Source organism: Agelaius tricolor, unplaced genomic scaffold, assembly GCF_023055355.1.
Source record: "Agelaius tricolor isolate 1412-34295 unplaced genomic scaffold, bAgeTri1.0.p SCAF_13, whole genome shotgun sequence".
Taxonomy (NCBI): Eukaryota; Metazoa; Chordata; class Aves; order Passeriformes; family Icteridae; genus Agelaius; species Agelaius tricolor.
This window is the reverse complement of record NW_027269273.1, coordinates 21789978-21814843: the sequence shown is the minus strand read 5'-3', so window position 1 is coordinate 21814843 and position 24866 is coordinate 21789978. Positions and strand designations below refer to the sequence as shown.

Below are 24866 nucleotides of genomic sequence, written 5' to 3'. Positions count from 1 at the left end.
CAGGCGCAGTCGCGGCCCTTTCGGGAAGGTTCTGTGTCGCGCCAGCCTTTCCTTCCTCCGCCAGGGAAATCCTGTCCGGGTACGGGCCGCCCGCAGCCCCGCTCCTCTCCGCCCCGCCCCGCCGCCGCACGGGCTCTTCCTTGTCACCGTCTGCAGCCCGCGCCCTTCCCCTCACAGCCCGCCCGCCTCCCTCCACAGCTGCCTGCCCGCCCCCCGCAGCCGGGCCGCGACTTCCCCCCGCCCCGGTGTCTTGTTTGTCCCTGCCCCGAGCTCAGCCGCTGTCGAGCCCTGGGCTGGCCCCGCAGCCGGTCCTGCCCCGGGGACATGCGGCTGTGAGGGGCAGCCTCATCAGCGTCATCGGTGCAGCGGGGCCATGGGGGCCGCTCCCCTCGCCCCCCCCAGCCCGGGCCCCCGAGGTCGGCGGGCGCACGGCGTCCAGCGGGGTCGGACCGCTGTAGGTTAGGGGGGAGCAGGTGATGGTGCTTCCATTGCTGAGGTGCCGGCCTCGCCTCTTGCAGCTACCTGGAGGTTCTTCTCCTTGAGACGGGTTCTAACTGGGAGCGCAAGGGCGGAATAGACGGCTCCGAGCCGCAGAGTGGGACAGAAGGGACTGCCAGGAAGACCTTCGTGCCTGCAGCGCTGCTGCCAGAGTTACAGAGAAACCTGCCGCCTCTCCTCTCTCTTTCTTGTGATCACCTGGAGAGGAGAGGTGAGTTGTCTTTCACTCTTCTCGCGCAGTAGCAGTGGAGAAGTAGGCTAGCTTGCAAGGTGCAGAACTTGTTCAGGACAGCTTCAAGCCCCAGGTGGCTGCTTGGTTTGTTTTACTTGAGACTCAGCCCTATGCAAAGGCCCACTGATGGAGAAAGAGATTAGCACCGTGTTAACCGCGCGGTTCTCTCTCCTTTGCTGCAGTGCCCACTTTCACCGCTGCCTCCTGCTCTGCCTGGTCCTGCTTTCAGCATGGTAAAGAAGAACACTATCCCTGATGGGTAAGTATCCCTCACACTAAGCAAGAGGCAGGAGCGGGCATCCCACAGAGAGGGGCACTGACTGCCCCAGGCGCTTTCTTGCCTCAAGCATCTTCTCCACCTACAGACAGGTTAAGGTAGGTATCTTCTCCAAGACAGGAACAGCCCAGCCATTCATTCCCCAGGTGAGTATCATGCTCCAGCCTGTCTCTAAACACTTCTCCTTCATCGGCCACACACAGTTCCTTCTTCCTAATCTTTTTACCCCCAAGTGTATGTTTACTTGGAAATGGGAGAGTAGTCCATACTCCTGGTTACTCGTGTTTGCTACTAGGAATGGCCTAAGAGTTGATAAGATGGGAGCAGGTGGTTGCATGCACAAGATCAAGGAATATTTTTGTGAATTCAGATCCAGAAACATCTCGTGGTTTTGTTTCTAACAAGAGTACGACAGAAATGTTGTATCAGCAAAAATAATCCCAGATTATTCCAAATGCACTATACAGGCCTCGTGATGACTTGATTGGAGTGCATATGTGGACCACAGAATGATGTCAATTAGAACAGATACAGTTCTATTCTTTAGCTCTAATAAAGCACAAGAAAAGAAGTCCAAATTAAGAGTTTTAACCCATGTGTTCCTGACAGCATCAGTACAAACTTTTGGATAGGAGGGTATGCTGAGATAACGGCACACTGTAGTGGGGCAATAACTTGCAGTTTATACATTATTTGAGGAAAGAATTACATTATGCTGGTTTCAGGGGGAGTATTAAGTAGGTTTATTAAGAGCATTCTTAGGAAGAGCAATAAGATACAAAAAACATGTGCTCCTGTAATATTTGTTGGGCCAAAAACCAGTGAATAGAAACAAAGGATGAACAGAATTTAAAAAAAAAAAGAAGCAGAAGAGTTTGCATGGCTGACAAGCTCAAGGATTAAAATTAGAATAAAAAAAGCTGTTTAAACATGTCTTTCTCTGAAAATTTCTATGAAATTTCAGTTACATGTTAGATGTGAGCTAAAGTGGATTAGTTTTTAAGCAGCCATTCAGAAATTGGAAAACAATTAGTTGTCCTTACTTTCTTCATCCTTGGAAATAGTTACTAAAACTTTGAGAATCAAGTGCTCATTTCTCCTTTCTTCCCCCCACCCCTTGCATTTGAACTAGAGAAGCTATGAGGTTACATGGATTTCTTAAGTATGCAAGAATCCGTGGACTGTACTTTTGACTTCTACAACTGGAAACTAATACCTTTCAGGGAGAGAAACAGCTACTGTCAAACATTTGGTTATAAAGTTAGTATCACCTGTTGACAAAGTGCCTGATACTGAAGTGCTTTCAACTTCTCCAGATACATAGTTTTATACTGCTAAGAAATAAAGCTAGACATCCACAGTAATAGGGGGTTGGCAGTAATGAAGTTGAAGGCCTTGTCAGCCCTTCAGTCTCATGAAGCAGGATGTGGATGTCACCCTTGTGCTAGCACAGCATGTTGTTCTTCACTGTCAGTTCAGTAAGCCAGGAAGACGTAGAAGTGAACCCTGGAAGGGACTTAACCTAGTTTGAGTCTAGGTCATCCTGCATATGCAATTTACTGGCCCCACAAATAGGTGTTGGCAGAAGTGGGATTGTGGTACCCTGGAGCTTAAGGACAAGTGCAGACAGTGCAGACTGTGGAAGCACAACCTCAGTCTCCATGTTGTAATAGCAGTACTCTAACTCTTTTGGTTTAATGGTACTGCAAGAGATAAGGACAGTGACACTAAATACTGGCATCTTTTGTCTTCTTGTTAGTGCCCCAATTTTTAACACTTTTAATCCTGACTTCGTTATGCTAATTCAAGTGATACAATAAATTGGGGTTTTCAGTTAAGGTAGTAAGTAGAAATAGTGCAACTAAACAAGAAATGGTGAACCTTTTTTTAGGACAAGGGGTAATGACTTTAAAGATGAAGAGGCTTACATCAGATGTAAGGAAGGAATTTTTCACTATAAAGATGGTGATGCACAGGAATGGGTTGCCCAGAGAAGTTCTGGATGCTCTTCCCTGAAAGTGTTTTCAAGGCTGGTTGGATGGGTCTTTGAGCAACCTGGTCTAGTGGAAGGTGTCCCTTCCTGTGACAGGAGAGTTGGGACTAGATGATGTTTAAGGCTTCTTCCAACCCAAGCCATTCTATGATACAGGAAATTATATTTCTTTTTTACTAGTAATGTCTTGGAGCAGAGCTATGGTGTAGTGTCCACTGCAGTCTTGAACCTACAAAATAGTGCTGGTACTAATTTTGTAGCAAAATGAGACATCAGTGTAGGAGAGGGGTTCAAGTGAATCCTTGCACTGCAGTTTCCACATGGAGTCAAGTTCTGGTTGTTCAGTGTCTGAAATGGTTTTAACCTTCAGTAGTTGTACACTATAATGTTTTAGTGAAGAATCAGACAGTCCAAGCTGCCTAACAAGTCATAAAATAGTATGATGTTTTTTACAAATTTATACTCATTTGTGCTTCAGCATCCAAAATCCTGCTGTGTGTATGATTACATAAACTCCAGTTTTGAAGAGCATCTGCAGAAATGTCACCTTCTGGCAAGTTTCCCTTGAATAGTATAAAAAATACTGTGTGGGGTCTTTTTGTCAGAAGGGCAAAGCTGAATTATTTTTGCCAATCCACTATAAACATGCTTCTTTAACTGAATTTTTTCTGTCCAGACTTAAAGCATCAGCATTTTCATTTAGACAGGAATATTCAATACTGTGGCATAATGGATTGTGCCTGTTCAACAGTGAGTGGGAGAGAAGGATGATATTTTACTTGTAAAAGTATTTCCTATTATCAGTTTTGAATCTGGTGTCTATAGAGGTATGGAAGTCAATTGGAAAATCAGGCTTCATGTATATCGTGCAGTATCAGTGGCCAAAAAAAAGGAAAAGAGGTTCTAAGTAGTATTTTCTAAATGGTCTTGCTAGAGGTGACAGTAGTTGTAAAAGTAAATCTTACAATGAATCAGTTCTAAACCAGAACATTTTACTGGAAATTAAAGCTTCCATATGACCTTAACAATGTTCATATTAAAATCAATTATGAGAAAAACATTTGTTCCACATCTGGCTATATTAAAACTTTAAAACCACAGCAGATAAAAATGCAGCTGGATGTAATCCATAATCAGTTTCTTCATGTCCAGCCTGGTTTTCACTCAAGGCTCTGTCGCTCTTAGTGGTACAGGGATGATGATGGTGCCAACTCTTGTGATAACACCTCTGACTCCTGCCTTTCTTGCTTCCACTCACGTTCAAGGAGGACACAAATCACATGTCACAAGTCTCATTCACACTTCCTAAAATGCTTAGTTAAGGCTTTGCTCCTGGTTTATGTGACCACCTGCAGATGATCATCTTGGATCATTCTCCCTTTATCTGTACTTACTCTGTAAGAGTTTGATGTTCTTTAGTCCAGGCCACTTTTAATTCCCAACCACGTTCCTTTGTTAAGAACAGAACAAATGTGAACTTATTTCCCTAGCTAATCTTTGGTTAATTTCAATCTGCTGGTTTTATTTTTAGTTCTGCAGCAGTGTGCTGAAATTTCCTGTTTAAATACCATTTTAAAGATAACATGGAACACATACCCTTTATGTTTTTGATGAAAAGTGCCTTCTGCTCATTTTCTACCATAGAGCTGTCAGCAGCTTTTGAGTTTCTTGCTGATTGTGCAGATTTTTTTTTCTGGGAGGATTGAAATGGCTTTAAATACAAGAGAATAAAACCCCAAGTTTATTAAGGTCTGACTACAAATTGGCTAATCCTGGGGTATTGTTCTGTAAATCCCCTAATATGAAAAAATGTTCAGAATTTTTACAAAGCCTTTTTTACATTGTTAATTAAAGAAAATAAGATTTTAAAGCCTTTTTGATACTTTCTTTTTGACTTTTAAATTCTCCTATCTATAATAATTATGGTTTATTTTCACTCATAGATGTCCAAGAGAAAGCAGGTTAAAACAGCACTGAATTTCTGATCTTAATTGATTAATGTACAATTTACATCTCTTAAATAGGAGTAAATGGAACAGTCTCAGATTTGTTTTCATACTTCACAGCAAGCATAAAGCTACCAGACTCCAGAGTTTACAAACTTGGAAATTCACTTAAGAAGACTTATCCTGCAAAAAAATTTAGAATTTAGTAAAAGGTTTTGTTTGAAACAGCTCTCAGTGATCTCATCTCCAGCTTGCCCTTACACTTTCTTTCCTTGTGTGTCTTCTACAGACCAGCTGTTTGCAGCAGCTTTCCTGATGATGAGTTGTTATTACTTCTGTGTTGCTTCATTTGTTGTCCATTAAATTGAGCACCTTTATGTCTGCACTGTGAGCCTTGATCTGTTTTTTGCCTCATGATGAAGATTACAGAGAGAAGTTAGTGCTAAAGACATGGCTGTAGAGATTGTTATGTGGTTTGCTAATATCAAATACACTTCAGTCACCCTGCTTTGTGTTTCCTTTGTTACTTCCAAGCATCTCTGAATGATGATGTTGTTATTTATATAACATGACAAACATCATTATAGATATTTCATTGAGAATTTTTCCAGCCAACTTCTAGTTTTTTATGTTCCAAAGTTGTGAACAAAGCAAAGTAGTCAGTGGTTAGGATATTTTAAAATTAAATACTTTGTTTATTTCATCAAATGTTGTAGTTTTATGAACATCAGAAAGGAATCTAGAAGCTGTTGGATGCTCCCTTCAAAGACAGAGATTAATTTAAGCATTAATTCAGAAAATTGCAAGGGAATGGACAACAGTGTTAAAGAATCTCGTGGAAATGTTTTGTATTTTAATAGTTGAGGTATTAGCCAAAAATGCAAAAAGCCTGTGTACATTTTAAGTCATACAGCTGCACCTTGTTAGGTTATAGAGACAATTTGCACTTGCAGAAGAAGAAATAGTTCTAAGTTTAGAAAGTTACCTCTTTAAAGGTAAAATTGATCTGCTGATTAACTTGTTTTCCTCTTCAGATAATGCTTTTCATCCTTTTTTAAAAATTGAAATCTCTGAAATATTGCATATGGAGAGCTTTTTCAGCACAATGTAGAACTTGTGCATACCAGCTCTTTGTGGTTTTGGAATTGCAGGTGTTTTGAGTGTTGTAACAAATCTTCTTATTGGTGATTTGTGATAGGTTTTGTTGTGATGGAATATTCTCTGTATTTTTCAAAATGGTGAGAGAAATTTCAATCAAGAGTGTTTCTTTGAAAAAGAAGCGTATTACAAAGGAAACATTTTTGGAAAATAGAGATTATCTCTGTTGTTAATGAAAGTAAACTTTGCATTTCATTGTCAATTAAATGATTGATGTGTGCCTATGGTAACTTTTTTAAGGTGTTTGATTCAGTCAGGTTGAAAAACGTCCACCAACTACAACAATACATTTTTACCTGTTGAACCTTACACATCTGCTTTGCTATATATTGCTGCTACTTGTTTGTAAATGTTATCCTGCCCTTTTGAGGAGAGCAATTTCCTGGAAGTTGAAGAAGAAGAAGGAAGGAAAAAGACTCTTTTTAAGTGTCCTGATGATACTTTGAAACTGCTTCATGGAATAATTGCAGATTTGGGGATCTAATTATACTTTATGATAACAGCAATTTTTATGTGCTCTGTGCTGCAAGTGTCTTCTGTTGAATCATGCAACTTGAAAATCTTTAAAATGTAATATTTCTTTCCTTACAGATGGCGGAGCTTGACACCAGTTGGACAGCCTATTCCAGGAACGAGATTTATTGCATTCAAAGTACCTTTAAAAGGGGTATGTATAAAAGTAACTGCAAATTGGCTGTATTAGATAAACTGCAAAAGCAATAAAAAATAACATGACTATACATGCAAATTTCAAGAAAGTTTTTAAAAAAATAATTTATTCAGATTTAAGCCTTTCAACCATCTGGCTTTTAAAAATAATATTCTATATTTTCTTATTTTTCTTTGTTTCTGATGTTACTCTTTTTATTTATCTTTTAAAAATAATCAAGCTTCTAAATCAATCAGCATACTTCATTTGATCACAATTAAGTGCCTAAATTCATAATCTTATTAAATATCTTTTCATGGCTGTTTTAAGAAAATCATATGGAAGATTTTATGATATGAATAACAGTCTAGGCAATGTAAGCCAAAGTATAATTTTATAGAAATTAAGCACTCATTGAAGGATACCAGCCACTGCAGAACTTGTAAAACTATAGCTCCTAATTGGCAATTTCATAAGCAAAAAGCTTTAGATCTGGTGGGAATGTACTATAGCTAAAAAAGAAGTCTTCATAGATCTCTCCTATTTTACTAATTAATTAGTTTATGAAGTACTTTTATTAGTATTTCCTTTAGAGTCTTGCTAGCTTGAAGTGCCATCCTAAGCTATTAAATACGCTGAGTTAAATCTTTAAATTCTTTGTTTCTACAATATGTGGAGATTGTCTTGTAGAGACTGTTCAGTTCTTTAGTGCCTAGGCCTTTTTGGAGGCATAGGGCAAATTAGTGTTAATTTATACAGAAGGGCAAATAGGACAAGTGCAGCATAAATTGACTTCTACAAGTCCTTGCTTTAGATACAGAGAAAATAAACGTTTTCAAGCACTTTTAAAGAAAGTACAGTGGTATGACATAACTCTAGCAGTTAAAGGGAAATGTTCTGTCTAAGCTTTTGTCTTCAGATTGCTCTCTAGTATCCATACACAAAAATTTTGGTTCTTTGGATATATTACTACCCATTATGTTTTCAGTCACCATTCAGTTCAGTTTTATTAGGAATGACTGAAGTGAAATGCAGGATTTGCTTCCTGCAGCTGCCTTTACAGCTTTAGGATGATGGTTTGGGTCCTTGGACACCAAGGATCTCATACTTAACATGTCATGTTCTCCAAGATGTGGATGGATTGTACAGCAGTTGTGTGATTTTCCACCAAGACTGCCAGTCAACAAATCAAGCTGTGAATATAAAATCCAGTAGAGTTATAATTGGCTTCTTTACTCTTGTCACAAGGACCACTCCACATCAGCCTGTTACTCATTTCCTGTCCTACTGATCTCACTGGGGTGTAGATCTGTGTTCTGAGAAGCTGTCTTGGCCAGACATAAAGTCTGGTACCCAAGGATGCAAAATCTGTAACATTTCTGTCCCTTCAGCTTGTTCAGTTTCAACTATGCAAGACAGAGAAATGACAAGTCTGCCAGAGACTGTGTGCTTGAAGGCCACAGAGTTTGTGGCAGAACACACATAAAATGTGTGACTGGCTTTGCAGAGGTGGTCAGTAAATCTGCCTGAAGATGCTGAAGACCTGATCGGTTGTAGTTTGTTGGAAGTCCTATTATTTATTAAATTGGTGGAACAGACCTCTTAAATATGCAGCAGTTTGCTTCTTTGCTGTGTATTAGGAACTTGATTGGTGATTTCTTCCAAAGAGAGACAACATATTTTCAGTATTTGAAGATACAGGGTTGTCATCTTAGAAGATGTGCTGTTAGTAAAGATCATGTGTTTACTTGGAAGGATTTTCTGTCTTGCCTTTCACATCACCATTATAATGCTAACAAGTAACATTGTAGTGTAGTAAGAATTGGGCAAGTTCTTTCCCATGCCATTAGAAGGATTTTTAGAATTGGTTCTGATTTCTCACATTCTCAAAGCCCTATTAAACACCTAAACTGCTGAATAGTCAGCAAGAGTTTTTCAGAAAATTCCAGAGCCTTTCGAAACATAGTGTTTCATAACACATATAACTGTCTACTCAATCAATATGTTTGGAGATCCCTTATTTTTGTAAATTACATTCCTCCTCAGTTTCTGTCATGTCATATAGTAAAAATTCTTTAATATTCTACCCTAGACCTTTTGCAGATTCACCTTTGTCACCTCAAAGTTGTTAAGTTTGGTTTCAGATTAGACTTGAGAGTCACTGCTGAGTAGCAGTGACATAACTGACTCGTGTTCATTTTGTTTAAATTTCTACAACATCCACCTTTTTCAGCAATGCACTGGTGTCTGAAATACATAGGACTGAATACTTTATTACTTCCTTTGTATCCTCCTCCTCCTTTCAGCTCAAGCTTCCTAATCACATACCAGCTTTGATATGACTGCCCTGCTGTTTATTCTCTACTTCAGTTTCCTGTCTCTATTTCCAGACTCAAGACTTCTTGCTAGCATTTTACATTAGAATCTGTACAGTCAAAACAAGGAATGGTTAGTTACCCTATAGCATCTGTGGTTCTTAGAAGTATGTGGTCTGTGGCTGCCTTCCTTTCCAATAGTTCTGAGTCCAGTCTGCTTGAATTTCTTGTTGACAAAGGAACTGACAGGTGGTTGAGGCTGCTGCATCTTTTGCCACTGTCTTTATTGGTTCTGGCTGAGCCTGTGTCAAAAGGCTCTCACAATGGACAAGTGCACTGTTCAGAGAAAATCCAGTCTTGAGTATATGAGCCATTTTCATACCTAAAGTGAAGAACACATTTCAAAAACCACAGCTACAATAGGGTGAGTAAACATTTTTCTCACTGTTTGTCAAATGAAATGAATTATTCATTATCCACCAACACACAGCTTTCTTAGTCACGATATTTGGTCTTACTTAATATTCCCCAGTGCTAAATGATATGCAAGTACTCTCTGTCAAGAGATGAAGGAGGGATAAAAATGTCTGCACAACATTTGTGGGAAGAAAGTTAAACCTTTAGAAATGAACTCTTGTATCACAATTTCTTATGTTTTATATGTAATACACTTCTAGTTTTGAGTTACTGTGCAGGATGAAATTTGGGGGAAGTAGATTGTAGTGTTTTGCTTTTTGGTGTGTTTAGTTATATAAAAATCAATATATACATGCTGCAGCTTTCAGAATTTTTGTGTCTGTCAAGTTATAGCTAATTTTAATAATGTTTGTTGACACTGTACAAGCAGAAATGCTCACATTGCCTTGCATTTTCATCTAAATAGGAATACATAAATTTTTGCTTTCTTTTTGGTTCCTTTTACCTGTATAATACATGGATGTGGTTCTGATAATTAAACACTCTCTTTTAAATATTGATGTTTCCTAGTACTAATTAAAACAGCCGAATATTACAAATGTCTTACTATTAGAATGTAAAAAGAATATATTTCTTTTCCATTTTCTTTTTAGGCAATTAACCAGAGGCTTACCCCAACCCAGAAATTTACACCAAAAGACTTAATTGCTGCAATGAAAGCCCTAAATGTGGAGCTTGGATTAATTATTGATTTAACATACACCACACGATACTATGAAGTTAAGGTAACAAAAGCCTAACAAAAATGTAAAATAGTTACTGCAACTTTTGTTTTAAAGTGTATATACATTTTCTTACCTTGAATTGGAATAGACAAGCTATCTAGACTACTTTTATGTCTCCAATAGAAAATAAATGTTTTATCACAGAGGAAATAGCTCATTCTCCCAGCTAGTTGCATTTATGGCTGATTAGTATTATGGTAACTCAGTAATGGATGAAGATTTCAGTGCCAGGCACTGCACAAAAAGTGCAGAAGGGTTATATCCTGTGTCCTGAAGATATTCTCCTTTATTACTAGGTGGTTCTTTTTACTGATCCTCAGTGAAATCCACTTAAGAAGGTGTACATTTTTAAACTACTTTATCAGTTTAAAAGTTTTTGCCTGGATAGTTCAAGCAATTGTGATTTATCAGCCTCCTGTTGAAAAGGAGAATAAATGACATTGTTATATCAGAATGCAAATCTTTGTATGCACATGGGCTCTAGGCATTAAGGGAGTGAATTTGTGAGTATGTACATGGTTGTGGGTAGGAGGGACAAATACTGCTAATAATTGTAAAATGGGTTAGAATGGAATGCCAAGAAACTACTCCCTTAGTTAATGTGCAGCCTTATTAGCAGGGATAAATAAATCTTATGTAGAAACTGTTCCTTGTCCAACATGGTCTTTAATGTAGAAATGTTAGTGGTAGTTTCTGAGAGTTTATAAAATTGTGTCAAGATTGTTTTCAGTTCCTATTCAAGATTTGAACAACTGGTTTACATTGTCATTATGTTAGATACTGCTTAAGGTTTCTCATTGTTGCAAGACTTCAGTATTTTTTACCATTCCTTTTTTCTTTTTCTTTGTTAGGATTTACCCAAAAGTGTGCAGTATAAGAAACTTTATACTGTTGGACTGGAAGTCCCTGATAATGCTACTATCTTACAGTTCAAAAAGTGGGTCAGAAAATTCCTTTGGGAAAATGCAGGAAATGGTAAATATCAGCATCCTGTGCTGTAAAAAAACTCACCAAAATTTTATTTCAGTACTAACCATGTCATTTACTAGTTTCAATATTCAATAAAATGTATGACACCAGGGATCTCGGGCTTGGGCTTTTTGCAGCACTTTCCACTTCATTATCATGATAAGATCCATTATGCAAACCACTATGTATCTTTTTTTTCAATCAAAACATGTTTTTTTCAAAAATGACTGGAACTTAAATGCGCTTCCTAATAGTGTTACATTTGTGTTATGAGTCAAAGTAACTGCAGCAAGGCCTTCCTCTGTGTGACCCAATTGTTTACCATCAGCTGAGTGTTGGAGCTGCCAGCCCTTGGTGGATGTTTGAAATAGCACCGGGTCTCTGATGGCACTGGGCACTGATCTGTGTGAGCAGCTTCAGTGCATTTAGTCTGATGTAGGGTTCTTTGTCTTAGGAGTCCATTATTGCCCTCAGATCTGAGCAGTTCTTGAAAATCTCATTACAGACCCGGTGTCGGTGTTTCCACAAGTGGCTGTGCTGCTATTTCAGTGTGCTACAGGACAGTTCTTGGCTGAGATTAGATAAGGTGCTTTTTGTGAAAATAATTTAGTGTGTGTTTTGCCACAGTGTGTTTGTAGCTTTAAGCGTCCCACTCCTTTTGGTAGTGAGCAGATTAGGCAGATTTTACCTGTTTGTGTATCCAATAATGGTGGACCATTCTTTCCTGCCTTTTTGTGATGTTTGCTGTGGTTCCTTTGGCATTCTCTTTGGGAAAGATATTAACTGCCCAAGTGCATACAGTTTTTACTGCAAAGCATAACCAGGGTCTTCCTGTAGCTGATCAATTGTTTTGTGAAAAAGTTCTGACCTTAATTTCAGATATAAGAGCCTGAATTAGAACTACTGGGAAGATGAAAAAGTATAAGAAAAAGCCTTTGTCCTTGTTCAGGAAGTTAGTTCTTCCTTTGCTCTTTTTTGGCTTAAGGAAATTACCTGGTGATTATTAGTTTTCTTTTGGTTTGGATCTAGTGCTTTTTTGTGTGATAAAGAATAGTGTGTATCTGAATCTGATCTTGAGAGAATCGATTCCTGATTTGTTACTGGATGTTGACATGCAGTTATAGCTTGTAAGGGCATTTTGGCAGAGCTTATGTAACTTCTGACTTTGAGAGAACTTTCCTCCTAGTAATTTGGCCTCTGTTTTAGATAATCCCTAAAATATCCCAGAATTCCTTTTACAAATACTTTTTAAGAAGGTGGTTCTTTTTTAGTGTTTGAGTTGTTAGGACACCAACTTGGAATGAACTTCTGTGGCAATTAGACTGTCGTGATCTGTGGCAAACACATTCTGTCTCAGTTATATTTTATGTCATTCAAAAGTTTATCAATGTCCTGTTTTAAAGACCATCTGTCACTACTGTCTCTGCCAAAACTTTGTTCTTCTGATGATGATAATTTTTCTTCAAAAATCTAGCCTAAAACTTAATCAGTTATGCATTTATTCTTCTACCAGCTTTGCCCTTTATTGTTGTTCTCTGTCCCCACTATTACATTCAGTATCTCAGATTTGGGTTTACAGACTAAGACAAGCTTTCTTCTTTTATGACCAACATAGTAGCCCTTTCTAAATATATATATTTTTTAACTTGTTTGTTTTTCATTACATTTCAATATGAATATAAATAGTCTGGATGGGGTTTTACCATTTTTACAGCATGACTGTATTAGAGTTTCCCTGTTTCTCTCATTTGAAACACTCTGGCAATAGTAAGTTATTCTGCTTTTTAGCCTTTGGCCAATAATATTTGAAAAAATATTTCTGTAGATTACTGGTCCTTTTTTTCTCCATGTATTATACTCCTAAGCATTTCATACTTTCAGGTGCATTATGTGTAAGTTAAGCTCCTCAGTTCTACATTTGCTTGTTGAAATTTGCTTTCAAACCCGTATTTTATTCTTTTTCTCCTGTTACTGCAATGGCTGAGGTTAGGTGCTTTACCTGCCATCACTCTTTCTTTTTTTCTACATTCTGCAGAGTCAATCTCAGCCATCACAGGTTTGGAAGTAGTAAGCTAACAGCTGCTAGAGATCCAGCATGGAGAGGACATGTATCTTGTCTGGACATGTCTCTTGTTTTACAGGCATGACAGTAGAATTTGTAAATAGCAAGGATTATTTATTATTACTTTGCTAGAAAAGCAGAGATATTTTTTTTGTAAAAAAAAAAGTTGTGCTAGCTTTCTATTAATTTCACTTTCTGGACTATTAAAGACTCTTTCCTTTCTTGACAGAGAAACTCATTGGCGTGCACTGTACTAACGGAATTAATAGAACTGGCTATCTTATATGTAGGTAAGGCTGTATGAAAGCAGAAATTATTCTTCACAAAAAGTAGCATCCTTATAATACTCTCTATTGCCTTTGGGACAATAACATAGTCATATTTTTCTTATCTTACAGATATCTTATAGATGTTGAAGGCTGGGATCCAGAGGCAGCAATTCAGGGTACGTATATATTTTGAACTAAGGCACATGTCAGGTTGTACTTCACAATTACTAAAAACTCACAAATACAACAATTCTTCTTTTTGCATGTGCTGACTTATATAGAAGATTTTCTAGTCAACTGTTGATTCTATTCAGGCAGGACTTGAGCAATAGCAGATTGACAGCATAGGAGGAGTATGTTTTAGCTGCTTAAATTTTTTATTTTTACTTGAAAGAGTTTTCACTCATAGTTTGCTGCCACTACTAGTTTCAGGAGTCTTTTTAAAAAATGCTGCAATGATGGCAGCTTGCTGAAATATTTAATACCAAGTTAGAATTGTTTCAAATTCAGCATCTCATGTGGAACAGAAACCTGCCTTTCACATTTTTGTGGCTCAGTTTGACCACGTTTCATGAGACTGTATTTTTTTCTTTTCTCTAGCTTTTGGTGATGCCAGAGGTCACCGTATGGATGGCCTTGTGTATCTCACAGATCTCAGGACGCAGCCGATGCGAAGGTGAGCAAAAGCTTTTAGTTGTGTGCTCAAGATCTTCCAGTATGTCTCCTGGCATTTTTAAAAGTTCATTTCCATCCTAAGCCAAAATTACTTTCCTCTTAAACCTCTAATATGAAAGTACACATAGATGTAAAACATCTGTGTAGTAGTTTGTGTATTGTCAGATGAATAACATGAAGTGCAGTGTACTTTGTTCATCTTTCCAGTGTATATGGTTTGAAAGATTGTTTTTCATCTGACAGCTACTACTGAACATTGTTGTGCTTTTATCATACTGTGACAAGTGTACTGAGTCTGTATTCTCTCAGAAGCTGAAAGGAGCCACTGCAAAGGTGTCTTTGTAAGCGCTGTGATCTGTCTGCTGTTGTTGGCACTGTAGAACAAGATATTACCAAAAAAATAGTAGAACGGTTTTAAGAATAAAAAAATATAGGAAAGTGGAACATTGTTCTTGTCCCCTCTGTTCACAGTAGTTTTATCTCTGATGTTTAAGAACATTATGTTTATCATCGTCTCCTAAGAGCAGCCAACTTTTAATGTCTTCCTAAGGTATTTGTGCCAATGATGCCTTGTAGCAGTAAATGAATTTTACAATTAATACCTGAGTGATTTTTTTCTTTTCCAATTAATTGAAGGTCCTTTGTTTTGCTCTTATTGTTGTTTCATAGTCTGTGCAAGATGAAGTTGGAGTCATGTCAGAATTTTAAAATAAATTTACAAGATTAATGTTTTCTGAGTTGTCTGTAAATTTTACTTAACATAAAATTTCTGTCATTCAGAACTGAAGGATTTTATGGGAGTGGGTTTTTTCTCTGTCAGTAGGATGCTTTAAAAAAGGAAGCTTATGTGAGATTTTTTTTCCCCCCTTAGTAACCTTGGAATGGATGTATGGGATGCAGATGAAGATATTATCCCACCACCACATGCAATGGAAGGATCTGTAGAGCGGTTCCCAAATGAAGATTTTCAGGGGTAATAGGCTGAAAAATGGAATTCAAAACAAAACACAAAACCAACCAACCAAAAACAAACAAGCAAAAAAAAAAAAAAAAACACCGACAAAAAACCACAAAAGAATTGTTTCTTATTGAAAATACCATAGATACTCAAAAGAGATTTTATTAATATAGCCTACCCATGTAAAATGTATTAACAGAATTTGACAAAACAGCAACACGATATGGGTAAGAAAGGGAATGTATGCTGTTAGAAGTCTGTAAGTAATTAGTTCACTTAGGAAAATGCAGTTTTACTTAGCCTGTTGTTCTTCATTATTCTACAATAATCTGCAGTTATTTTTAATTAATTTTGAATCACTGGTTTTGCCCGTTTAACAAGTGCTGTAGAGTTACAATTGAATGTTTGTCACAGCTTCTGCTTTAACACTGAGGGTTTTATAATCTTACATACAGTTTGGATTATTAATAATTTTGATACCTTAATATTTGATTAAGGTCTTTAATATAAATTCTTGGTTAAAAATTAATTGTTTTCATTAATGACTTGTAGCACTTTTAAGTATGATATTCAATACTTCTTAACAGGTCTGGGAAAAGATTAAGAATTTATGATGACCACTCTCACAATGATTTGCAAGGACAGATGCAGTTGCGAGATTTTGACTTCGTTAATAAGGGGCCTGGACAAAGACGAAGACAATTTCATGACCATCAAACTCAGGATGAATTAAGAGCATCAGTGCAGATGCGAAATTGGGACTACAACAGGGGACCAGAACAAAGAGCCTTTACTGATCACCAGTTTTATGATGATTATCAAGAAGACACGCAGCTGAAGGACCTAGACTTCAGTAGCAAGGGACATGGACAGAGTTTGAGACCTTTTCATGGACACCAGTTTCATGATGATTTGCAAGCAGACAGGCAGTCTTTTGACTTCAACAGAGGACGGGAGCAGAGGCAGAGATCCTTTCCTGACCATCCATCTCCTAATGATTTCCAGGAAGACAGGCAGTCAAAGGATTTTGATTTTGGTGGCAGGGGCCGTGGGCAGAGGCGAAAACTGTTCCGTGACCACCAATCTCATGATGAATTTCAGACTCAAATGCAGTTAAAAGAATTGGATTCTGCCAGTAGAGGTCCTGGCCAAAGACTAAGATCCTTCCATGACTACGAGTCACATGATGGCTTGCAGTCACAGATGCAATTGGGAGATTTTGAATTTGTTAAGAGGGGTCGTGGGCAGAGGTTGAGACCTTTCAATGATCACCAGCCCCATAATGACTTAAAAACAGAGATGCAGCTGAAAGATTATGATAATAAAGGTCCTGGACAAAGGTGCAGACCTTTTCATGACCCTCAGCCTTATGATGGCTTACAGGAACAGACTCAATCAAAAGATTTTGATTATGGTAACAAAGTGCACGGACAAAGGCCAAGACCTTTTCATGATCATCCAGGTCACAATGACTTGCCACGTGAATGGTGTTCAGACAGGTAAAGCATCCTTGAGCTGTAAGAACAGAAATAGAGAATAAAAGTGTAAATCTCAGCAGTTTTAACTTAAATGTTTTTTAAATAATTTTTTAAAAAAATCAATCATCCTTTTTCTATATAAATGATCAGTTCATTAACTTCTCTTGTTTTGACTTACTTGACTTAGGGTTTGATATAATCTGGAGTGTTGCAGCTCCAAAAGCCAGTGTTTCCTTAATTAGAAGGTTGTGCATCTTTAAAATTTGTGTTTCCTTTGCCTTTTAGTCAGCTTGAAACAAAACTCTTGTCCCACTTTGTTTTGTGCAGAAACTTATGCTTAAAAAGAAGTCCTCTGGACAAAAGAGGATATGAAATTTTATTTATGCCTTCAGCCAAACACAGATAAACAGGAGTGCTACAAGGAAGTTTGATTTGCCTTTGTTTATTCCATGAGTTAATAATTTGTTGGAAATCTGCTTCAGAACTTGCATTATATTCTCACAGATACATACATCACTTACTAATAAACCTAGAAGCATATGATTTTGAGGTATTAAATGAATACAATTATTACAATTTTTATTAAAATTTTAAGTAATCTTTATTAAAAGAAGAAATATTTTATTTTATTTTATTTTATTTTATGTGTATTTTTTCCCAAATCTTACAACTGTTGGCAGTCTTCTTAACATGCAGTTCTTTTGGTTATTTGCAGAAGTCAGTCCTTTCCTTCCCATGAAAATGTACCAGAACCTCATTTCTCCTCATCTCCTTCACTTCACAGAGATTACGGGTCTGATAATGATGACTTTAACAGAAATTACAGGTAAGTGTCAGATATCATACATTGTTTTCTGACTTACCTTTGTAGTATTACTCCCCCTGTTTCCAGCTCAGAAATACAAATTAACTGCACAGTGCAAAAATCTGTGTTAATATTTTTGCTTAAATGCAGTTTAACCCTTTGGATCTGAGCACTGAGCAAATTAATGTGACTAATTTGTCCATTGATACTGAGTTTGGAGTGTTATTATTGTGTGAATCCCTGACATAATCATTGACATGGCAAGCACAGTTCAAGCTAATGAATTACATCATATGAAAATCGTGTGTCAGGGAGCAAAAAAGCAAAGGACAGATGCTGTATTTAACTCAAGTGCTGTGTACAATGAGCTGAGGAGTTTTACTGTGCAGGATGGGCAGACACTGAACTGGGTTGCCCAGAGCCATTGTCCCACATCCTTTAAGAATGGACATAGCCCCTGTACAAACTCATCTAATGAGACTTAGTTTGAGTGACCCTGGCTACTTCTAGAGATCCTTTGCAGTCTGAGTGAATCTATGGTTCAGTAAGGGAGAAGATTTTAAAATTTTAAAGATTGTTTTGAATTGGCTTTGTGCACCACTTACTTTACCAAGCAAGGAATGTATTTGAGAGTAAAGAGAATTGAAATATAAAAATATATATGTATATATACACACAGTGTCTGCATTTTTAGACTATTCCATATGTATTTTATAGGAGAGTGAGTCTTCTGTTGCAGAAAAATTAATAATTAAAATATTTTCCAAAATACACTATCACCTGTTGAGGATATGTACTAGAGAGCTATTGTTACATATTGTACACAAAAATGAAAACACAGACTTAGGAAAAAAAGTCCCCTAGGTAAAGATATCCTCAGTAAACCGGTAATTTTAATTGTGAACAGCACTTGAAACAAAACTTCATCTAGTAGAATTACTTACTGTAAAGAGCTGTAATTTTAATCACTAGAATTGGAAAGTTAATACAAACAAGTTTGCAATATCCATAGAGAGGATTTTAATTTCAGGGGTTAAAAATGAGAATGAGGGTTTCAATTGTTCTTTCAGTGTTAGACACAGTTAATTTCTAGTGGTGGCCATCAGCAATAAATCAACTGTTTTATTTCTATGAATTTCACTGTTCATATTTGTTCTTGCAGTAATCGACCACATTGTCCTGAAGACAATAGGAGAGTGCATCCCTCAGAGGAATTTAATAGAGGAAAAAACAGATTTGCACCATACTCTTCACGAACAATGCACCCATCTTCATCCATACACCAGGAAGATAGTTCAGTAGACTATGAAAGAAAGCATTTTCAGGGTGAAACTACCAGAAGCATGGAACAAAATAAAAGATTACCAGTTGTAACAGTTGATTACAATTATGGTCTGCCACTAGACTATGGACCTGAAGAGGATGAGAGATCCCATTATGATTTACCACCAAGAGACCACTACAACTGGAACTGAATAAAAAGGACAATGTTTGCTCAGCTTAGAATTGCTTTTACCCATTTTATTTTGTATGTGGACCAATTTTTTTTAAAGCAAATTTAGTTAAATGAAAATTTCAGTAGTAAAGAACAGGTCTCTATTGTAAGATTAGCTTCTACTGATATTTGGTTCTTTAAATTTCTTAGGCCGTATTTGTTAAGTGTCATTGGAGACAATGTCTCTGTACACATGGAGTTAAAGCAGTTCTTCCTTTTAGTAAAATTGCAACCCTGAAAGAAACAACCCCTTAAAACAAACAACTTTCTGAGTGATTGTGTTTGTTTTTTGTGTTACAGTTCTTTAAAATATATGTGATTTCCAGATGCATAATAAAACACTGCACTATCAGGTAGACTAGCATTGAAAGTATAGGGAAAATACTTAGAAATTAATGAAGCCAGGTTATGTACAGTTTTGAAAACAGAACTTTGAATTACTGCTAAAAGTCATTGCAGCACCACAGTTTACTTCCATATTATCTGTATCATCCACTGAACTGACCTAGTTGCATTCTTTTTCATAGCAGAATTTTTCCCAGATTGCTAAGAACATGTAAACAAGTGGAATTTGAATATTCTAAATGTCAAACTTGCTTTTCAGTAATTGGAATATTTCATCCTGATTGTGTATTTTTTCCTGATCCCTTAGGTTATCTGTGTTTCAGAATAGCCCACTGCAGGTAAATTTCTCCAGTTTCTCAGCAACAAATCCTAAGGAAGGTAGGTCATGTATGTCACCTTCACTGTCTCGACTGGCCAAGGGCACTGGTGCCCATGTACTTACACCTCCTTGTTTGTCAGTCACATCTGCCCTACTCCTCAGTTCTGTTGTTTACTATTTTCTTCTTACAGCAGAGCAATGGAATCAGAACAGCAAACTTATTTCTTCAGGTGAGCTCCTTTTAAGGGTCATGTATTGAACAGTCTCATGAAGTGCCTGTGGCTCTCACAAAGGTAGTGCAACAAACAGTAATTAAATTTATGCCAGCAGCTGCCCAGTAGCACCTAGAGCTCCTGCTATGGATAAGGAAATCATTCCCTAGGATGAAAAACAGTATTGCTATTGCACTTAGGTAAATTGAAATACCTACATTTTTCATTACTATTACATTTTAACGAAGTAATACTTGAAAAGGCATCACAATAAATAAGGATAAAGGTAGAGCATTATATTAAAATAAACAATTCAATGCAGGCTACTTAAATCATACAGCTAAGACACTGCCTTAAAAGCAAAGCTTTAAAGCATCAAGCAAGAGAGCAAGAGGGTCTAGGTATACACTAGAAAACTGGGAAAAAAAAGTGTTTGTACCAAAGCCCAGAAAAGTTTTTTTTTTGGCTTTTAATGGCAGCATAAACCCAGATTTCTGAATTTGTGGTTCTGTACTAACTAAGAACTAGATTGGAGTATCTTGTAACTCCTGTTGTTTGGTAACACATGCAAACAGTTCCCCTAGTCAAAGGCCTCCATGGGTATAAATTCATACTGCAAATGCTTCATTGCCTGTGCAACTGGTAGAACAACTTTGGCTTTGTTCATTGTACAAAGTAAATAGTTTTCTCATTTTCACAGCAGCTTTGTATTTCCCATTAAATTGTATTTGCCATCAAATCTGATGGTGAGCTTCATTCATGTGGTCTCAGGAATGAAGCCCTGTCTATATAAACCAGTTGTGGAACTGAACACTAAAAGTTATGAAAAGGCATTTGTTCCTTCACTTGCCTTTCCTTTTTTTTTTTTAACTTGAGCTGTAAGATGAGAATCTTTATCTACACTTCTTTATTTGGAAGCAAGAAAGATCTGCAACATGGGCTACTATAGATCCTTTTAAAAAATCAACAAAAAACACCTTTCCTGGCATTTTCCAGCAGGGACTCAAAAATTACAGACTGATATTATAAGCATTTGTTTGAGGTTTTTTCCTACTATGTATGCAGTATTCATAAAGTGAATAAAGAGCAGAAAACATTTGCCCTTTGTATTTCTGTTTTGGGGTTTGTTATTTAGGATTCCAGTGACCCTAGAGTCAATCCTTTGCTACTTCAGACTGGAGACTTGAAAAGCTGCTGCACTGGAAGGCTCAGTGAAGAAGAAATATGGCATAAGAAGTTAAGATCAGCAGCAGCTCTTACCAGCCCTTGTCAGTTCCTGCAGCACCCTTTGAGGTTTCAGGTGCAAACAACAAGGTGGTGCAATTCTGTTATCTCACAAAATAAATGTCACTTTCCTGCCTATGTTGAATGTCTCTCTTCAGGGAATATTGTTAGACATGATGTTTCCACAAGTGGTTTTGAGAAGACTATAGGGAAATAGACATAGTTTTGTTTGTGTATTTATTTATTTATAATTTAGGATAAGGCTCTCCACCCTATTGTTCCTAATGGAATTATGCAGAACTAAGCCCACATAATGTATTAGAAACTCCAGCTGACATTTATCTCAAATTCCACAGATTGGTTCATCACTGTGTATTCACATCTGTACTATTTAATTGCTAATTAAATTCACATGGTAGAGAATGAAATTAAACGTTTCTTGTTTTTTAAGGGAATATTATATTACAGCAGCACTCATAACTAAAACACAATACTTTTATTTATTTCACAGTTGTACAAAAAGGCCATAAAATTTTGCTGGTCTCTTTCATGTATGTTCTCAGCAAACATAGAACTAGCTGTTGTTGTATCACAGAGCATAAAAAGCCTGATAGTGTTGGTTTCCCACTGCCCTGAGTGTGAAATTTTGAAGAAAAACACAAGAATACAGAAAATTCAGACTGAACACGAAATTATTTAATGAAGTTGTAACAGTTCTAATATATATAAATGTTGAACTCCACTCTCAGAAAACTTTTCTGTTGCTGTCCTGATGTCATGTTTTCATAGGATTTTTATCAGATGGTGAAGCCTTCATGCCAGCTTGCCCTGAGCTGTGATCATCCTGAGTTAGGAAATGTTCAGGTGATTCCTGGAAAACCCTGAAAATTCACATGAGCTCTGTGCAGAAGGCTGATTCCCAAGAATGGCTTGGGAAAAGGAGAGGTCAGCTCCAACAGGAAACCAGAACACAAGGATAAAACTAAATTTATATGTAGTAATCTACAGTGTACAGCATTCAGTTTTCTGTGTGAAGAACAAGGTTACCTATAAAAGGGCTAGAAAGGTTTGCATGGGATTGTTTTTTCTCTCAGCTGAGCAAAAGATAAATGACCTACAAGAAGCCACAGGTGTAATTTGGAGCCTTCCCTGTTTATTTGCTCTGAAGTAACTGCTAGCAAGCTGCAGGCTTTCTCTTTGTGTGTGCAAGAATGATCAGTGATGTTACCCATCAAATCTGGGGGGCACTGCTACAACCAGTGTGCTGGGACCAGCAGTTCAGTGACCTGAGCAGCATCTTCTCAAAGATCAATTCTTCCTTGAAAGAAAGAATTCTTATGTGAAGCATTCAGAAATGCAGGCACCCAAAGGTCATTTGTGGCCTAAGAACCTGCTCAGTGCTAAGAAGGAAGGTATCCCCCATCTGGGATTTAGCAAGGGGATATGAATCCTTGGCTGCTGTGAAGAGCAGTTTATTTAAAATGTGTGTGCAAACCAAAAGCAATAGCTTCCATGCTGTCACCAACCACTAGAGCTTGTTTCCTTTGCAGGCTGACTGTTACTTGCTCCAGTTGTCAGCAGACTGTGCCTTACTGGTCCCAGTGGACAGCAATTACCAAACCAGCAGCTCCCTTTCTTCCTCTTGTGGAGAGCCAGAAAAACAGATGACAAAAATGAACCAGGTGAGGAAGCAACTTGGTTCTTTGTCCTCCTGAGATGAGAAGACAATGCAGGGGTTGTGGGGAAATGACAGGAAAAGAATTGTTTTAAAAAAGAAAAATGAAGGAGGGAAAATGAAAATACAAGTGTCAGGGGAAGAGAGTCATGAGTGTGAGGGAAGAAATGTGCAAAAGGTGCATGTGTAAAAAGCTGGTGAAGGATTACTGGGTATAAAAAGAGGACACATGCTAGAGGAGGAGTTCCTGGCAACTTCTTATCTGGGTCTTCTGAGCTGTGCATGTGGCTCTGTGTGAGCTGATGTAAATAACAGTTATCAAAAAATACAGGAGCACTCAGACCTCTAATCCTAAAGTAAAGTCATGTGGGATCTTAAAACTAATTAAGGCTTCCCTCTAAGCCTTAAATCTAGTCTATATGTAGTATAATATCCTGATGATATTCCCTGTAGAATCCAATGAGAATTTCAGACAATCAAGTAAGTAACTACTCCATAAACCTATTCCACATTGAAAACAAGCTCAGTTTTTACTGGGTATCAGGAATCCATGAATAAAATTCAATTTGTCTATTACAGGTACATACCTGTCTTATCTCACTCTTTCAGGACAGCATAAAAACACACTATAATGTTGCTATTACTGTACCCATCACACAAAACTTACAGTTATAAATAAGTTAAAGTGTAACAAACAAATCTGAAGTAACTCTCTAAGAAGTACAAGCAGGTCAATACAATACATCCTGAAAGCAGGAGACATTTATTCCTTTATGAGGAACACTCAGGACTGAATGTTCCACAAAGGAAGATGAAAGAACCCTCAACATAGATAAGTCTGATAAAGTTGTTACAGATGAGGATGTTCCCCATGTAGTTCCTCAAAGGGCCTCTTCTAACATAAACAGAAAGAAGTCTTTACTTTCAGAATTATGCTACCAAACAAAAGTCCATAAAACAAGATTAACTCTTTTAGGAGAAGAAAAGAGATATCGTTAATATCTGTTTATCTCAGTCCATCTTTGAGATGCACAAAGTAAATTTAAAAGAAGTATAAATGGGTATATCCAAATGCTAGAACTGATTGATCCTTGTCTGCAGACTTCAGATGAAAAATAGGATAATCCCACCCTGGTATCAACATCATGTTGTAGATATTCAGTAGCAATTCTGGTATACAGTAAATGGTAAATTATGATATTCACACAACATGCTGGAAATCCTTCATAGGCCTAAAAATATTCTGAGAAACAATATTTGCAAATTAAAGTAAAAGAAAAACAGTTATTGCTTTCTATCACTTAAATACAGGAGTTAAAATATATAGAGAGCAAAGGGTATGTGCACCAGACTTGTTTTTAAATCTAATTTAAACTCATTAACTGCTGCAGAACTTGTGATGATGGCCACAGATTAGCTTTCTTTTTTATCTTTGAAAAGCAACAGCTTTTGGAAAGAGCTGGACTAGATGTGAAACCTCTGGCCTTGTTTATTCAGCATTATAGTGTGCTTCTGAATCCTTATGTCCCTGATGACAGAAGTGCTTTTCTATTTATGCTCTTTGTATTCAGTTTGTGCACACTGGAATTATATGCACTTTTTTTTAACTGCACAGACTAATGTCCCTCTTGCATTAGGTCATGAAAAAATAAAGAACAATCAGACTACTGCAATTAAATAAAGAAAAAAGCCCTTAAAAGCACACAACTTTAGATAATAGAAAAACTTAGTAAAAGGACTCTAGTTGTTTCTGTCATGTTATTTTCATGTTGCATTTTTCCACGGGGCTATGTAGAAGGACCTGCAGACTTATAGGAAGAGTCTGACCTCATTATTTCCCTTTCTCTTTGTGTCTGACTGGCTCCTTTGTGTCTGTTACCTTGATCCAAACAAGCCCAATTACATACTTGAGATGAGCTTTTCTCCCCTTCAGTTTTCTTTCTGGATATGAAACACTAAATTCATTTTTATATAGGTGTATATATGCATCTATATCTATGTATAAATGTAGGTGTATATATATGATAAACATAAAATATATATATATATATATATATATTTCTACGTATAAATGGAGATCTCTTCTGTCATAAATGTCAGTGAGAGAGCG

At 37.2% G+C, this 24866-nt stretch overlaps 1 protein-coding gene across 1 annotated transcript; it reads left to right on the top strand.

Moving 5' to 3' along the window:
- Positions 1-18: 18 nt before the first annotated feature.
- On the top strand, positions 19-20956 carry LOC139595638 (uncharacterized). Its single transcript, XM_071439162.1, has 12 exons — positions 19-79; positions 913-989; positions 6696-6771; positions 10139-10270; positions 11122-11245; positions 13531-13591; positions 13700-13746; positions 14171-14246; positions 15117-15218; positions 15791-16702; positions 17397-17507; positions 18649-20956. Exons 2-12 carry the CDS (start codon positions 961-963, stop codon positions 18959-18961), a joined length of 1983 nt encoding a protein of 660 aa, XP_071295263.1. The 5' UTR covers positions 19-79; positions 913-960; the 3' UTR covers positions 18962-20956.
- Positions 20957-24866: the final 3910 nt, after the last annotated feature.

Coding starts and splice junctions, on each gene's coding strand:
- LOC139595638 (XM_071439162.1), top strand. CDS start 961: ATGGTAAAGAAGAACACTATCCCTGATGG. Junction 13,592..13,699: donor ACTGGCTATCTTATATGTAG/GTAAGGCTGTAT, acceptor CTTATCTTACAG/ATATCTTATAGATGTTGAAG. Junction 17,508..18,648: donor GACTTTAACAGAAATTACAG/GTAAGTGTCAGA, acceptor TTGTTCTTGCAG/TAATCGACCACATTGTCCTG.